Source organism: Myotis brandtii, unplaced genomic scaffold, assembly GCF_000412655.1.
Source record: "Myotis brandtii unplaced genomic scaffold, ASM41265v1 scaffold136, whole genome shotgun sequence".
Taxonomy (NCBI): Eukaryota; Metazoa; Chordata; class Mammalia; order Chiroptera; family Vespertilionidae; genus Myotis; species Myotis brandtii.
In genome coordinates this window covers 5,422,663-5,440,597 of record NW_005354829.1, presented here as the reverse complement: position 1 = coordinate 5,440,597, position 17,935 = coordinate 5,422,663, and the positions used below count along the sequence as shown (strand labels likewise).

General features: G+C 41.8%; 1 protein-coding gene across 4 annotated transcripts in view; it reads left to right on the top strand.

The window, feature by feature from the left end:
- FNIP2 (folliculin interacting protein 2) overlaps positions 1-17,935 on the top strand; it is a 101,587-nt gene that overhangs the window by 26,664 nt on the left and 56,988 nt on the right. For 3 of the 4 annotated variants that reach the window (XM_014535007.1, XM_005860527.2, XM_005860526.2), the window contains exons 2-8: positions 2,796-2,922; positions 5,898-6,041; positions 8,410-8,510; positions 8,629-8,700; positions 10,802-10,902; positions 11,086-11,175; positions 12,716-12,787. In XM_014535007.1, the coding sequence (XP_014390493.1) occupies positions 2,796-2,922; positions 5,898-6,041; positions 8,410-8,510; positions 8,629-8,700; positions 10,802-10,902; positions 11,086-11,175; positions 12,716-12,787 (707 nt within the window). The remainder of the gene's footprint in view (positions 1-2,795; positions 2,923-5,897; positions 6,042-8,409; positions 8,511-8,628; positions 8,701-10,801; positions 10,903-11,085; positions 11,176-12,715; positions 12,788-17,935) is intronic. The other variant, XM_005860528.2, reaches the window with a different exon arrangement.

The following is a 17,935-nucleotide window of genomic DNA, read 5'->3' as shown; positions in this document are numbered from 1 at the left end:
CTCCATGGCTACCAGCCGCCATCTTGGTTGGGTTAATTTGCATATAGTCTCTCTGATTGGCTGGTGGGCGTGGCTTAAGGCATAGCGAAGGTACGGTCAATTTGCATGCTTGTCTTTTATTAGTGTAGATGGTTGCAGAGAGTGTTTTTAGTGATCTTGTAAAATTAAAATTTAGTGGTTTTAGTGATTTGGGGGCCGATCATTAGGACTTTTCAGTTGTAAATGACAGAAAACTAACTCCAGGAATGGTGTTCGTTCCAGAATAGCTGCCTTTGATTGCCGACAGGAAGTGGTCTCTTTCCATTCTGTTGCTCACCTCTGCTTTCCTCCACATTGACTTTATCTTCAGAAAGGCTCTCACCTCATAATGGCACCAGCAACTCCAGGGTTACCATTTATCAGCTGAGCAACTAAGTGGGAACTGGCCGTCACAGCCTAGCTGGACATCATAGGGTCATGTCTGATGGGCCAGGCCTGGACCGTGGACTACCTCTGGACTGAGAGTGGAAGAAAAATGATTTCCAGAATGCCCTTGCAATGTTATGAAAGTTGGGCATAGTAGCTTAGAACATGGTAGCTTAAGTTGTTAAAAGAAGGTACAACCAGAACTTTGTTTTTTTGGTGCTGGAATTTAAGAAAACACATCTGTTACCACTGCCTAAAAAAGGAAAGGAGCAATAATGCACAGTTTGTGATTTTTCTTTAAAAAGTAGCATTACTAATTCTCTTAAGTAATTATTGCCATTTTGGAGCACTTACTGTGTGTCAGCCTCTATGTCAGTGATGGTGAACCTATGACACGCGTGTCAGAGGTGACGCGTGAACTCATTTTTTTGGTTGATTTTTCTTTGTTAAATGGCATTTAAATATATAAAATAAATATCAAAAATATAAGTCTTTGTTTTACTATGGTTGCAAATATTAAAACATTTCTATATGTGACATGGCACCAGAGTTAAGTTAGGGTTTTTCAAAATGCTGACACGCCGAGCTCAAAAGGTTCGCCATCACTGCTCTATGTGAAGCACTTTACATATTTCACTTAATTCCTATGGCAGGCAGCTTTGGGGGTGGGCAGTAACACTCTCATTGTGCTGATGAAGAAATGGGAGCTCAGAGAGTTCAGGTTTGAATCCAGACTTGTCTGACTTCACTTCAGTTATTCTGTCTCTTAGTTTTACAGTTTGTTTTTGTGAGTCTCTCTGTCTGTCTAACTCAGTGGTCGTCAAACCGTGGCTCGCGAGCCACATGTGGCTCTTTGGCCCCTTGAGTGTGACTCTTCCACAAAATACCACGTGCGGGCACGCACGTACATTGCAATTGAAACTTCGTGGCCCATGCGCAGAAGTCGGTATTTTGTGGAAGAGCCACACTCAAGGGGCCAAAGAGCCGCATGTGGCTCACGAGCCGCAGCTTGCCGAGCCGCAGTTTGCCGACCACTGGTCTAACTGTCCATCCTCTATCCCTTCAGGACAACTCCTCCTCTTCAGCATTCTCTAAGCAGGTAGCACCCCTTTTGCTTCAGGCACCCATCCAGTCCACCACCAAATCTTATCAGTTCTGCATCCTGAACATCCCTCCAGTATTTGTCTCCTTTCCTCCTGTCACTGTAGCCTTCATTATGAAGAGCCTGAACTCAATATAAACTCTATTTGGCCTTCCTGCTTCCAGTCTTACTCTGTCCCACCCTGTTTTCCTTAGAGCAAGCCAGATTGAACTTTAAAAAAGCATAGATCTGAGTTTATCAACCTTTGTTTACCTACTAGTAAGTGCTTCTGACTGCACTTAGGGCAGGATCCTGGCCTGCCTTCTCAGCCTACCTTTCAAGTTCTTTCTTTCTCTGGCTTTTTTTTTTCTCTTTCTCAATTGCATCACTTTTACATCTTACCATTTCCCTCCCTCTTACTGTGTTCTTCATTCTCACACTTTATCTCTAACTCTTCTTCAAGTTTGTGTTTAAATGTCACTTCCTTAATCATTTAGGGACTTCCCTGCCCCTCTCCCCGACCCCTTAATCTGAAAATATGAGAAGCTTTGTAAAAATGTATCTTTATTGTTGAAAGAATTACAGATGTTCCCCCCCCCACCACCCCACTAGCCCCCTCCCCAGACCTTCATTGCACTATTGCATTCTGGTTTCATTTTTTAATTCAGGAACAAACCTATGTTTAGAGCAGCTTTATCCCAGTAGCTTTTGGTCTGCTTAGGAATAAGACATGCTTCCTTTATTTGTTATTGTTTTTAGCAATTTAGATGCTGTCCAGTAATGTTGTACTTGATTTTTAAAACTTCTTTGCCAGAGCCAGCCATAATAGATGAAAATACTAAATCTTAGGATATGTAATTTCTCCCAATTTGACCTGAGCACAGGTGGGTGGGAAAGGAAGAGAGAAGGCTCTACTGACTTGCTCTGAATGGTTCCCAGCCCAGTGACACAAAAGCTTGAACATCCTAGACCTCAGGTGTGTTCCCAGAACCCAGACATCCACATTCAGCTCTCTACACATGTCCTTAGGATTTCTGGCTACCATCTTTTCCCAAAACTGCTTTGGAAGGAGAAGCTTTCTCACCAGTGATTTATTATGTAAAGCAGTCTTCCCAACCTTTGTCATGGACATTGGCAATGTTTGTATGGCCCATTGGCGTCCACAGACAAGGCCGTCTGCCCCAGGTATGAAGGGATCACTGTCTCTGCATACTTGTGGCCTTCTGATGTGCACACAGGCACACAGGTGGGGAAGATTATTCCAGATCATACAGATACCATAACTTCTTTCTCTTTTTTTAATCCATAGTTGGTCGTGTTCGGAGTTTGACCTGAATGAGATTCGCCTGATCGTTTACCAAGACTGTGAAAGGCGAGGTAGACAAGTCTTGTTTGATTCTAAAGCTGTTCACAACATTGAAGAGGTGGCAACTCAGGTATGAAATGTACTTTTGCTTTCATCTTTTTTGTTTGTGCTTCTAACAGTCCCTCACTGATCAATCACTTATTAATTCATAATTGTCTCTTTGGGCTCTATGGTACACAGCCATTGATAGTTCAGAAGAAACATAAGAAAAGTTTCCTGACTTCCCCTCCATCTTCTGGGCTACATTTGTATTCTTTTGTTTTTTGCTTTTAATTCTCACTGAGGATATTTTCTCCACTGATTTCTAGGGATAGTGGAAGGGGAGAGAGAGAGAGAGAAACATTGATATGAGAGAGAGACATCGATTGCCTCCTGCACCTGCCCCTACTGAGGCTGGGGAACCTGCCACCAAGGTACATGTCCTTAACCGGGAATCAAACCCATGACCCCTTGGTCAGTGGGCTGATACTCTGACTACTGAACAAAACCAGCCAGGACTGCATTTGTATTCTTATTAATGCACAGATGAAACTGTTAGCAAGTAATTGTGACAGATGCCAAGCATTGTATTGTAAATATTACTAGAGGTGAATTTGCTGGTGAGTAGCAATCTAGTAGGGTTTTAATACCAAATATGTGCAGTGTAAAAGGAAATCTGAGAACTCTAAAATTCATAAAGTGTTAGCCTGAAGGGAAAATAATTAGATCATTCTGTCAGTATTTCTCATAGACAGTGCTACAGAGCACTGGGCTAAACACAGTTAAATAGCTCTCCTCAGTGTGGGGCTTCAGCATGCTAACATGCCTTGTCATCTTCACTCAAAAGGGAGTGCTTTTGACCTGTCTGGCCAAAGAAGCTTTTATTTATTTCCTTTTCTCAGTGGGAGGCAGGGTGGTGGAGTTGGTGGTGAGGGGCAGGGCATGGGAGGACCTGGGGATGGGGCAAGTGAGGGCAGAGCAGCTTTGATCCCTTGGAGCCAGAACGGGAAAGACAAAGTGATGTGTCCAGGTGAGGAGCAGAGTCTGGCCCTCCCTGAGTCTCCTGGACGTTAGTCCAGGGTACTTGCAAGTTGTCACCATTAGGCCTTTCATTCTCTTTTCAATAGTTATTCAGCTGTTTGCAAATTAAATAAATCCATTATATTCATTCTTTACTTGCTACCTATACTGACCAAATTCTGGCAGTTTACAGAATGTGTAGCTAAAGTAAATGAATAGTTTATGTCATGCTCTTTGTCTCATCAGGGCCAAGGGGCTGTTTTCCTGCTTTTGATAAGGATCCTTTCTGCAGGAAGGAAGTGTTTGGTTAAAGGCAGTTAGCTGGGTGGATTCTGTAGTGCATTAAAGTGGAAGTCTGCCAGGTAGCTAATCATTACAGTAGTTGTTGGGCTTGTTGGGTAGGTTTGAGGGATGGGTGCGGGGGAAGAATTGAAATGTCTCAGGTGATTCACCTGTAAGCTTTAATGGTGGATTTGATCAAAGTTTAGGGGAACACTTGACCCTTTGTTTGGTGGGCGGGACGTGGTTTCCCCTTGATTTCCCATATCATTTCCTGTTGCCCTGAAGACCTTGCACAGCTGGCTTAGTGGAGGGCTCCTAATGGTCATAACAGGTAGAGGAGGAAACAGTTCTCACTGGTTTTCAAAAAGCAACTGGAATCTTTAGTCAGAGCAGCGCTGACACTGGCATCTGGAATATAAGCTTTTTTGGAAGCACTCGTTTAATCAAAAAGGCAACTAGGTCCAGGGAGGTTTGTAATGTGCCCAAGGCTACAGGAAGTTCAGTGGGCGCTCTCTTCACTGTACCAGGTGCTATCTCCAATTATAGACTACTCAGAATGTTGTACCCCAGCCAAAGACTCCAGCAGTTTGTGAGGCAGGTGTGGGCTTCGTGTCACTTTAGGTCCTCTGAGGGGCTGTGTTTCTGGCTTAAGTGGTATTAAGTAACAGCGAGATCTGAAGAGGGTGTTGAGGGAGTGTCAGATGCTCGGGAAAACCAAGTGCAACTTTGAAAGCCACCACTGCTGGAGAGGCTGTTATGGACCAGCACAGTTTATGTTTTCCTTACATTCTTTCCCCATTTCAGCCCTCCGCCCCCTTGGTAAGCACAATACCTCATGAGTTTGTATCAAGCACATGACTGCAGGCATTTGCATTAGACCACCAGTGTGACTGTCACATTGGAGATTAGATAAGCTCCAGTTGCATTCATGGTTTTCCAAGCAAAAACTGTACATGGAAAAACAAGACTCGGAATAGCAGCAACTTACCATAGAGGGCACAGGATGCTTCTGTTGGGAGTACTATCTTTGGGTGTAGAAAGAAGGGAACATTTAATAAAGATGTATCTTTATACCTTTATGTCATAAAATTAGCAGTGAACTCTGTTTAGGGAATGTATAGCAGATAACCTTCTAGTACCTCTAACCTTTAAAGGCCAAATTTCCATCACATGCTGTGCAACTCACAGGAGTTCCGGTTTCAGAGTTTTGGCTTCATCTTTCACAAACTCAACCTCATGATTTTCTTTCCGATTACCTTTAAAGGAGTTTTAAAGGAGATGTGTCATTAAATACACAAACCCAGTCTTTCCAAGTTAATATTTTTGTTTTCTTAGTTCCATTTTGGAAAAAATTGGAATTTGAAGCAATCTCTTTCTCATTGTTTTTTTAAAAAAATAAATTATGACTCTCTTTAATACTCAAAATCCTCTAATAATAAATACAGAGACCGGAGCTCATTGATGATTTTGAAACATGAATTGGAAAGTAAATAATAGTGGCATTATTTAAAGAGGATAAAGTCTTAACACATACCCCACCACCTTCTGTCCAGTACTCTTCTCCAGCATTTTCCCTCCTAAATATTATAGATTCTCAGGAACCATATTTTGTCCTCAGTAAAAAAATAAAAATAAAAGCTTCTAGTTTTTATGCACTTAGCACAACATACAGAATGTTTTAACAAAGGAGTTCCCAATGCGGAGCGTGTTGAGGAAGCCCGTTATATTTAGCCACACTCACCTTGCCTGTCTCTCCTAACCCAGAAAACAGAGGATGTCCCTATTAAAACGTCAGCCAAGTGCTGTCAGGGAGGCAGCAGCAGCAGCAGCACCAGCAGCAGCATCTCTTCCTACAGTTCTTCTGGGGGAGCCTCACAGTACGCGAAGGAGCAGCTTCCCAAGTACCAGGTACCCCATCCCTCTCATGTGGATTGCCCCGGGGTGAAGTCATTTACTCTAATTTCTCCACAGGGAGTAATGCCCGCTGGAGGGTTCCACTCCAGGAATATGAGAATCAGTGTTACAAAACGTGCTCTCTTAAATGTTTCACATCAATGCTGTTTTCATACGGTGGCTTTTATCTCCTGATAAAAACTGTGATCAAGCAGAGATAATACAACCCAATGAGGCAGAGGTAAACCCTCTGGTTTTGCTCCCTTGTTATGAGAAGCTGATTAATACACATGTGTTGCCCAGCTTTGTTATACAAACTCTAAGGATTCTGGGAATGTACATGGGCCTTCTAAGAAAATAGCACTTGCCAGTAGAAGGGAGAAAAGAAAACCTTGAATAGGAGAAGAAAGGGCAAGATGTAACTTGAGTGTGAAGGACAGAGGGCTGGGAGCATCTTTTATGCTGGTGTGTGTGTGTGTGTGTGTGTGTGTGTGTGTGTGTTGTAAGTCAGTAGAGGCTAGGGATTAGGGTTATTGAGAAATATATTGGCTAACTAGATATACGAAAAGTTTTATAAATATTAAATAGCAGAGGCTGTACATTGATGGAAGGTATATCAGTTTTTTCCTTTTTGATCCATGTAAAATTTTGTCTGTCATGTTGCTGGAAGAGCAAAGCCAAGGAAATAACCGGCAGCCACACGTCTATAGAACTTTATTAATTTCCTGGTCAGGATTTGTGCCATGTATTTGCCTTTATTTCACAGTGCTCCTGGGTCTCAGAGTATAAAATATGTCCTGGCCGGTGTGGCTCAGTTGGTTGAGCATTATCTCATGCACCGAAAGTTAACTGATTGAGAATCGCACTTGGAATGTGGACCTTGTAGCCCAAGAAAAAGCAGATTATAAAAATGGAGGTTGTGTGTGGAAGTTATCAATAAAGAATATGAAAGCAAGTTGGTTTCTGTATGTATGTAGTAAGAAGGGGTTAGTTTTAGCTGTAACCAGAGAGGAGCCTAATTAAACAAAGCTGTTAGATTTATGTTTCTCTTTCCTCCTCTGCAAACACGTACAGGTAGATGTGTATATGTGTTTGTGTGTGTATATGAGTGTACTTGCGTGTATGTATGTATGCATGTGTATATTTGTAGTTAAGAAAGAATGATTGAGAAGAGGGTATTAGTATTAAGGATGACTCCCATGTCTTTGCTTGGGTGGAAAGCACACTAGCAGAGACTGTGGCTGGTGGGCTGGGTTCCAGAGAGATGGTTGTTTTGTTTTAGTTAAGCTGTGCTGGGTTATATCTGTCCTGTTCGTCAACGTGTCACCAGCATTTATACTAGGTGCTTAGAATCCTATATCCAATGCATTCACTCACATATCAGATGTTCATAATATTCAAATATATGTGAATGAATGCATTTTGGATATAGGATTCGAGAGTTCAAGGAGAGGTTTGAGCCTAGAGCTAAGGATGTGGTGGATATTCCTATGTAAAGAATCAAAATCATAATGGTTGAGAATGCAGTAAGAGAGCTAAGGATGTGGTGGATATTCCTATGTAAAGAATAATCAAAATCATAATGGTTGAGAATGCAGTAATTGAATAGGAGGGCCCTCAGGGAACAACCCTGTTCAAGGGATGATCTGGGAAAAAAGAGCTCTAAAGGAGTTACCAAGAGAGACATTGAAGAAAGCAAACTGGGAAGTGTCCATTGGAATTGACAGGGAGTCACTAGTGCAGTGTGAATAGAGGAGACTGCAGTGGGCTAACAAGCAAATGAGAATGGGCAAAGTGGAGGCAGCACAGTCCACCCTTGTGGATGACAAAGGGGACAAGAAAACCGGTCAAAAGCTAGAGGCATCAAATATTCAAAGAATATTTGTGTAAAGCTTCAGAGGTACCAAACCATCTGTTATCTTTTGGAACCTGATGAACCCTACCTGTACCAGTTGGCATTATTATCCAACACTGTTCATTATTTGATTGAACAACACTGAACCCTATTTCTTTCCAGGATGTGTTCTTAGTACCAAGGAAAGAGTGACCCTGTTTCCTCCATAACATAATCTTTCTATGTAGAGTTTATCAATGGAGATAATAAAAACATTTGTTTCTCATAACAAAATTAAAAATAATCTGATAAAACACTAGGATCCTTCTGAAGATATTGTGTAATAAGAAGAAATCATGGGCATTAGTAATAATTTGAGAAAAAATAGGCTATCATCATTAAGATCATAGAATGATCAATTGCATTGTGATAAGTAATTACCCACTAAACTAAAGAGGGACCCAGAAGTTAATGAACATTATTTCTGTTGCCTTGCGTATCACATTGTGCCACACGCTAACTGATTTTGGTTTCTTTCGTGTGTGGCAGTACACAAGACCAGCTTCGGATGTCAACATGCTAGGGGAAATGATGTTTGGCTCAGTTGCAATGAGTTACAAGGGCTCCACCTTAAAGATACACTATATACGGTGAGTTTGGGCTTCTTTTTCTACTGGTTGTGAGAAGTGGTATGGTGATATTGAGTCATTAATTCCAAAATGCATTTTGTTTCCTCCCCACCCCCCGTCCCCCACCCTCCACACACAGCTCTCCTCCACAACTGATGATTAGTAAAGTCTTCTCTGCTAGAATGGGCAGCTTCTGTGGGAGCACAAATAAGTAAGTATGGAATTTTGCATATCACCTTCCCCTCCCCCCCCATTTTATAGGTGGCTATTTCTGGATACAGTAATTCTTCAAGGGCCATAATGCCTTTTGAAATGAGAAGCAGGGTAAGTCCACATTAACACAGGGATCTTAAAAGTGGACATTTTCCTATACACAGTGCACATGAAAAGGCTTTTTAACTTTATCAGGTGGACTTAAAAACAAATGACCACTTCTCTGTATCTTTTGGGTCCCTCCGGTGCCCACTATGTTCTTACTACCATCACTAAGCTTCCATACCCTAGAACAGTGGTCGGCAAACTGTGGCTCGCGAGCCACATGCGGCTCTTTGGCCCCTTGAGTGTGGCTCTTCCACAAATACCGACTTCTGCGCATGGGCCACGAAGTTTCAATCGCACTGTACGTGCGTGCCCGCACGTGGCATTTTGTGGAAGAGCCACACTCAAGGGGCCAAAGAGCCGCATGTGGCTCACCAGCTGCAGTTTGCCGACCACTGCCCTAGAAAATGAACAGCAAAGGGGGAAAAAAGAGGAATCACATTAATGAGTTTATGGAACTTACCAGTCTTTTTGTCCTTTAAAACAAACTTGAAAACGTGTTTGTTAGTGTGTTTATTTGTTTAAGGAACAAAGTGCACAGAGAGTCTTTCCAGGCTGCTGAGGACCTGTTTGGCAGGACGGGTTGTCCATGCTTGCATCTAATCAGCTGTCAGTGTGGCTTCTGTGCTCGGCTGGTTCTTGGGCCATGCAGTTTTCTGATTTTCACTCAAGAGTTTTTTCTTTCTCTAATTATGTACTTCTGTGTAGATGAAAAATACTGAAATAGCTAACTTAACTCTTACTCTGGTACATTTGTTCATATATTTTGAATTTTGCTAGCAGGCATATTTTATATACTTTTATAATATAAACACTTGTTATACTTTGGTACATTTGAAAGAAAGGTTAGTTATAAATCACAGGGGCATCCTTATGAGTCAAATGAAGGCTGTTATCCTGGGAAATTAAAAATATATTCCTTTGTAGATTTGAGTACCATCGTGTAAATCTGCTTACTCTTCAACAAAGTAATGGATTTATTTGTTCGAGCACTTAGCATTGGACTGTCATGACTTAGGCCAGTATGAGAAGTGATGTTTATTTCTTGTGAGAGATTCTTTTTCAGACCCTTGATATTACCTGAACATTTATTGCCTGAACTCCCTGTAGTAGAATATTGAGCTCAGATTTCACTAAAAATCACTGTGGTCTCATTATTCTGTATTATCTTCAAAATATTTATATTTATTTTACTTATTTTAAATACAATGAATTATTAAAATCTGCTTCCCTCACATTTGTGTGTATTAGTAATCCTAAATTTTTAGATATTGCGAACTCAAACTTCTATAGGAATCATATCAATTTCTGTTGTATTCTCCTGAAAAAAGTTGCTGAATTGCTCATTGATGTTAACTAAGAGTTCAAATTAATTTTGTTGTGAAGATATTTATAAAATTACCTTTGAAATGAATAATAACATCTTGAGTGTCAGTCACTGAAACAGAAGTTAGAAATTAATAGCAATATCCTATGTGTCAGCCACTGATCAAAATTTGTAGAGTTTGGCCCTGACCTGTGTGGCTCAGTTGGCTGGAGTATCGTCCCATACACTCAAAAGTCTTGGATTCGATTACTGGTCGGGGCACATGCCCGGGTTGCAGATTAGACCCCCCAGTTGGGGTGCATATGGGAGGCAACTGATTGATGTTTCTCTCTCACATCAATGTTTCTCTCTGTCTCCCCTTCTCTTTCTCTCTCTCTCTAATGATTTTTTAAACATTTATGGAGTTTGGTATCCCATGTAATGGGAAACTGTTAGGAATGCATTGTTTGGTTTTATAGGTTGGACTGCCTCCAAAAAGCTTTTCTTTTCTTTTTCTCTAGCAAGTTCCCCTAAAGTTTATTTCACATTGGTAGATGTGAAACTATTCATTTATAAAGAAAAGTCTGAGTAATTGATAAGGTGTCTATATTTGAGATTCTCTTAGAAAGCAGCTTTATTCATCTCTTGACATTTTTCTTCTCTCTCTCCCTCCCCTCCTGGGATTTAGTTTGCAAGACAGCTTTGAATACATCAACCAAGACCCCAACTTGGGAAAGCTGAACACAAATCAGAATAATTTGGGTCCTTGTCGTACTGGAAGTAACCTAGGTAAAATCAGCCCCATAAATGGGTTCTTTCTTTCTGAATACTACTGTTGTAAGTGTGTGTTTTGCTTTATTTGAGTTTATTGTGTTGTGTTTTTTTTGTGTGTTTTTTTTTTGCATTATTTGAATCTGTGTTTATTTTTTGTGTATACTTTGTTTGCCCTCCTCTGTGTGTTTCTGTCCCTAGGTCTGCTGCAGGCATGCAGCAGCAAGCTGCTGCAGGGGGTGGCAGAAGGAGGACCTCTCCGGCTCACCCGGAGTGCTTCTTTCTTTGCAGGTTTGTGTGGAATGCTGAGTACGGTGTGACCCACACACATATTAATAAATCCTGGGAAGGTTCCTAGAAAAAAATCCTATTTGGTACCTCTCTAGAAATCCAAGGGGCTCTTGGTGATATTCGTTTCAAATGCAGCCAAGTTCATGGTGTTTTGAAAATTCCACCAGTGAACCTCTCTTGTAAATGTCTTTGTTAAACCCTAGGGTAAGCTGATTTTGTTCTGAAATGAGCCCTTAGTGTTTCTAAGAGGATTACATTTTCTAATTTTTGTAGGCCTCTTCTGCTGCTATGAACCTTTCCCCTTGCCATGGTATCTTTTATTCATGTGTTCACCTGCATTCGTACCTGCACGGAGTTTCTTCAAAAATCACTCTAATAAAAGCATGGAAGACATCTCTCTCTCTCTTTCTCTCTCTCTCTCTCTCTCTCTCTCTCTCTCTCTCATTTGAGCAGTTTAAACAAAGTTTTTAGGTTCTTTACAGGTGTAATCATCTCGGTCTCTGTGGGTAGGTAAAGTCCGAGATTTAATTGGCCTTGCTAGCTAGGTCTGTTGAATGGCTGTTGTAGTCTGGCATGATTAACAAGTGTGGGAACCTTCATCACTAACATTAAAGGTTGTGTTTATGGCAAATGGTATTCTGTTCTTCTTTGTAGCCTGAAATATGCTTAAACACTATAGTTAACTGATGCCCTAATAAAACTGACACCTTCCTACCTACTTAGATAAGGATAACATGTTTATATACTCTCTGTAAAATTGTGAAAATAAACAGCTTCAAAAAATAGCAAGTTTATTAATCAGGCAGGGCCCTGGGTTTCAAGCTTACTGTGGCAATATGTCATCTGCTCTCTAGCTCGATAAGAATGCAGTTGCAGTTTGAATCAATCTGAAGCATTCCTAGAAGTCTGTAATATTTTAGTGTTTTCTAAAATTCATGCCAGGACATGAGTTTTTCTAAGTAACTGCAGTAGTACTGTATATGGGTGTATATGGAAAAGAAGTGGAGGAAGAAATATTTGAAAATGAATATGTGGTTTCTGTCTGCCAAGAGAGTGGGTTACAAACAGAGAAACATTTTTTACATTTATGAAATGGCTTTCAAGTATTTTTCTTCCTTGAGTTGCCTATAGTTATGATTGAAACTGATTTTAAAGCATTTTGAAAATACAGTGCTATTTAAATGCTACTCCTAATGAGGAAAATGGCTAAAACTATCTGCCTGAGAATGTTTGTTCATTGTTTTAACTGCATCACTAGTTGATTATTCAGTTTTTTAGAGATGAGCATCACTCAAAAAAGTTGATATGCTACAGTAGGATAGTGAAGGCAAGTCGTTACTTGGTTCTGCTTTCTTCTTACTCTCTTTGTCTTTTTATGCATTTAATTTTGATTTCTAATTAATCTCTATATAAATTTATGCCAATCATCAATAGCATTAGCCTATTTTGAAATTCAAACATTATTATACTCATTGAAAAAAACAACAACTTCCTTCTTTGAAGAGCCCACTAACATGGTTTCCTTTTGCCTTTATCTTAGCACATAGCACTCCAGTTGACATGCCAAGCAGAGGGCAGAATGAAGACAGGGACAGTGGCATTGCTCGATCAGGTATTTGTATTTCCTTTTATTGGTTTATTTAACAGAGTGAACTCTTCACACTGGTGAAGTAGTTGGGAAAATAGAAGACTTGCCTCATCTTCTGGGGTTTTGTTTTGTTTGTTTTTTCCTTCTCCATATTCCAAGATAGCCCCACATATCTGAAGATCTAGAACTTTGATGCTCAGCATCTAGGAGTGATTGCACAACATGGGCTGTTTTTTTCTATTACCCAAACTAATATGAGACTAAATATATTTTGAGAAATTTATTTTTAAAGGGAAGCTTCCTTGAGCTGATTGTACTGGGAATTTGCTTGCTGAATATTGACTGTAAAATGAGGGGAAGGAAAATATGTGTGGAAGTAACTTTACCCATGACTCAGGGAGGGCCTGCCAGCTGACGTGGTCACCCTTTCTTCTATCCTAGAGTCACTCCGTCTAGATTTTATCTCAGGCACCCTTTCTCTCCTTACTTTAAGCCTGAGCTTTCCTAATACTGGTGGTAAGATCGCTTGGTTTCTGCTTTAGGACATGATTCTGCTATTAATTTTGATTTGTGGTTCCAATCTGAGGTAGATTCTCTACTGGAAAAGAAAGGTAGGAACCTGAAGATCTAGAATTTGGAGGACTTGGAGATGTGTGGGGCTTTGCCATACATTATATGTGGGCCTCTACCTTCCACTGAAGACTAGGAGCACCCTGCTGGTCTCACCAGTATATGTGCCCATTCACCAGTTAGGCCACCTGGTTGGTGCTTGGTGTGCGAGGACTGGATCCAGGTCTCAGGTGCCTTTCCTCCTGACCTTTCCCTCATTTCTGTTTCCAGCTTTGGCACTCAGAAAGAGCTTGGAGGAGTCCTTTGCTCTTTCTGTGTAGCTCCAGAGTCCTGCAACATACTTGGTACAGCTTTGCTCCCATGTTATTAGATGTACTTTGTTACTGAGTCCTGCTATTTGGTTTATATATGTCATGTAATGTAAAGTGCACAGCATTTTATTTATGGTTAAGTAAAAATAGTTGAGTCATCTTGGTCTACTTAAACTATTTGGAATTCTTTGGCATGGGAGATCTGTCTCTTTCCCCTTGTCCATTCATTAATTCATTCAGCCATTCATTTATATCATGGGCTCATAGATATGTATTTTATACTTTGGGTTATAACCCAATTCTACATTATTTACTTGCTCAAATTGTTCCAGCTTTGGCCATGGAAGCCATGGAGCTTTCTCAGTTGGCTCCTGTGTTACTTTAACATACCCACTTTGGGGTGTGTGTGTGTGTGTGTGTATTTTGAGCACTTCCTTACTTTCTGGCACTCCCAGATGATCCAGACTTGTCTTGTATATTTCCTATTCCAGTCCTAGAATCAGCCGTTTCTCCATGGAGCCCTGTACTTTCTTTGGAGAATAGTATTAGATTCCAAGATTTGGACACAAGATGTGCTTATTGCTACTATAGCAGGGGTGGGCAAACTTTTTGACTTGAGGGCCACAATGGGTTCTTAAACTGGACCGTAGGGCCGGAACAAAAGCATGGATGGAGTGTTTGTGTGAACTAATATAAATTTAAAGTAAACATCATTACATAAAAGGGTACGGTCTTTTTTTTTTTTTAGTTTTATTCATTTCAAACAGGCCGGATCCGGCCCGCGGGCCGTAGTTTGCCCACGGCTGTACTAGAGTGTCATTTCTTATAGGCCCTCTTAGCTGAGAAGCAAAAAATAGGAGTTTATGCTGTGTATAGACATCTATAATAATAAAGGCATAATATGCTAATTAGACCGGACAGCCGAATGACCTTCCAGATGTCCTTCCGGACGACCTTCCAGACAAAGCTGGGGCTGCGAGGGCCAAGGCAAGGCGCCATGGGCCAAGCCCAAATTTCGTGCATCAGGCCTCGAGCCCTCGGGGGATGTCCAACTGACGGCTTAGGCCCCGGGGGAGCGGGCCTAAGCCATCAGTTGGACATCCTTAGCGCTGCCTTGGAGGCGGGAGAGGCTCCCGCCACCGCCGTTGCGCTCGCCAGCTGTGAGCCTGGCTTCTGGCTGAGCAGCGCTCCCCCTGTGGGAGCGCACTGACCACCAGGGCGCAGCTCCTGCATTGAGTGGGATCGGGCTGAAACCAGCTCTCCGACATCCCCCAAGGGGTCCCAGATTGCAAGAGGGCACAGGCCAGGCCGAGGGACCCCACAGGTGCACAATCAGGGCTGGGGAGGGACGCAGGAGGTTGGCCAGCCAGGGAGGGACTGTGGGAGGGCTCCAGGGCGTGCCTGGCCCGTCTCGCTCAGTCCTGATTGGCCAGACCCCAACAGCAAGCTAACCTACTGGTTGGAGTGTCTGCCCCCTGGTGGTCAGTGCACGTCATAGTGACCGGTTGAGCAGCCTTAGCATATCATTAGCATATTACGCTTTGATGGTTGAACAGATGACCGGACACTTAGCATATTAGGCTTTTGTTATATAGGATATTGGTATATGTAACATCTGTATCTATAATTAAGTTAAACATGAGTCTGTACTGATATTTCTATTATTCATAACCCATTACCACATGGATCATTCTGCCTTCTCCCCTTGCTTATTTGTAGACTCCCACTCCCACAGTGAGAAGCCTGGCTCTCAACACCTGCCATCCATTTAATTGTTTCACTTCGTATGCATGTATCGCAGTGTCAGCATTGTTAACTGGTAGCCTGCGGGAAACGATTTTATTATCTGGAGTACAGTTCTCATGTGCAGTTCCTTTTCTCTTTAGTCTCACACACGTCCACTTATTTCCAAAGTTACTTAGCTCAGCACCTTCGAGATAGGGGAATCTTAGCAGCCATAGGTACCAGGCCAGTAGAATCTCTGAAATCACAGCTGACACTATTTCATCTTGCAAATGGCTTCCTGCATGCCACCAGAAATTCTGATTGCACAAGTCAATTCTGAAGAATAATTTAAGGTGTTTTGTTTTTTTTTCTCAATAGTCTAGTAAAGAAGTAACTTTAGAAAAGCTTTTTTGTTGTAGGTTTTTTAAATCATTATTTATAGAGAGAAACTCATCCCAGGATAAAAAGAAATTTTAAAGGAGGTTTTGCAATTTTCCATGCAAAAGACACCTGAGGTCCTTTGTCCTCCCATGGCAGTCCCTTCTGCAGACATCCCCTTCTGCAGGCCACCTCCAAAGGAAGGAGTGGATGGAGGAGCTTACTTCATGTGTAGCTGCAAACTTATTCTGTGCATAATATGCTCTGGGAATACAAAGGGTCACATGGGTTTAAATTCTTAAAGGGGTTTACTTTGTTGTTAGAGAACTAAATTATTTTGGTGGTTTCCACAGTAAGACCAATTTGATACAGTTGAAGTTAAGGAAAGGAATTAGAAGGATAGCACCAATTCTTGACTAGCCAACCATCAAGCCACATTTATTTATTAAACAACAATTTTGTAGCCCCCTGTGTTGTCAGGCTCTACCAGAATTTGGGATGTTTTTGAAGAAGAGTAAAAATATAGCACCAGCCCTCAGGAAGAGTTACATGTAAACCAAGAGTTAAAATACAGTGTGATAAAGTAGTACCTCATGAACACTGTGGGGACAAAGAGGAAGAGGAAGGGCCTTTGCCTGGGAAGTCAGAGGGTTGCCTCAGAGGAGATGAGATATTTGAGTGACACCTTGTAGGTAGAACAGAACTGTATCAGAGTTTAGGAAAAGAGCATTTCTGAAAATAGTTTGTGCAAGGGTGTAGATCCTTGAGTGTATACTGTTAGAATGCTGGACTACAGGGCTGGGAATGTGAGGCCATGTCAGAAGGTAAGGCTGGCTATGAAGGACTAATTGGAAGGTGCCAGTGCTGTGCTAAGGAATGTGGATTTCATCTTGTTGTTGGGGCAGCTAAGGGACGTGACTTGGTTGGCTGTATATTTTAGATCCATGCAGCGCTTCACAGACGCCCTCCAGAGAAGCTGGACCAATACAGTTATTGCTAAAATAGATCAATGGCGAAGGGGTTAAGGGAGATGGACAATACATAGATTTTCCCCCATTAACTTTATTTCAATATAACATCCCCAAACTTATGGGGCTTCTTGCCACTGAGTGTGTATGGTGTGTGTGTGTGTGTGTGTGTGTGTGTGTGTGTGTGTGTTTAACTAGTATAAAATGGTTATCTGATTTAACATAAAATTTTGAAAATTAGTCCATTGTTGTTGTTTTCCTTTTCACCTCTTTTTTGGGGTAGTATCATAGAAAAATATACAACTTTTTTTTTCTGGGTTATCCAGTGGCTTTTTATAATAACAGAGAAGAAAGAAAATCTTAATTTTGATCTATCCTTAATGCATTTTGCTCATAATTTCTCCAGTGCCTCTTAGTATAGTTTGTAGCATAACAGAATAGGAAATAATGCAATAACAAGAGTATCCAACTCATTCACGGCCTTAACTAGTTAGAAAGACTTCTTTTTTGAAAGAGGCTTCAGTAAAGGAATCCTATCTAATAAAAGACAAATAGGGTAATTAACCGTACCTCCGATATGCTTCCCATTGGCTAATCAGGGCGATATGCAAATTAACTGCCAACCAAGATGGCGGCCGGCAGCCACGCAGCTGAAGCGAACATGAGGCTTGCTTGCTCCAGTGATGGAGGAAGCCAAGGTTCCCCGCCTGCCGTGGCCCAGCTCTGAGCTCCGGAAGCAACAGTGTTTCAATTATAGAAGCTAAACAAACCCCAGATACCTGCTTTCAGCCAGCCGGGGCCTCAGAGCTTAGAGCGCCAGTGGTGGCAACAGAGTTTCAATTATAGAAGCTAAACAAACCCAGATACCTGCTTTCAGCTGGCAATGGCCTCAGAGCTGGAGCTGCAACAGTGTTTCAATTATAGAAGCCAAACAAACCCCAGGTACCTGCTTTCAGCAGCCGAGGCCTCAAGCTGGAGCTGGGCCTCAGAGCTGGAGCCGGCTCTCAGCTCCAGTAACAGCCATAGAAGGTAGATAAATCGCAGAATAAAAAAAAAGAAAGAAAAAAAAGAGAGGTTGGGAGCTTCAGTCGCCCACCAGCCTGAAAACGGCCCTCAGCCCCTCACTCAGACTGGCCAGGCACCCCAGTGGGGACCCCCACCCTGAAGGGGGTGCGACCAGATGCAAACAGCCATCATCCCCTCATCCAGGCTGGCCAGGC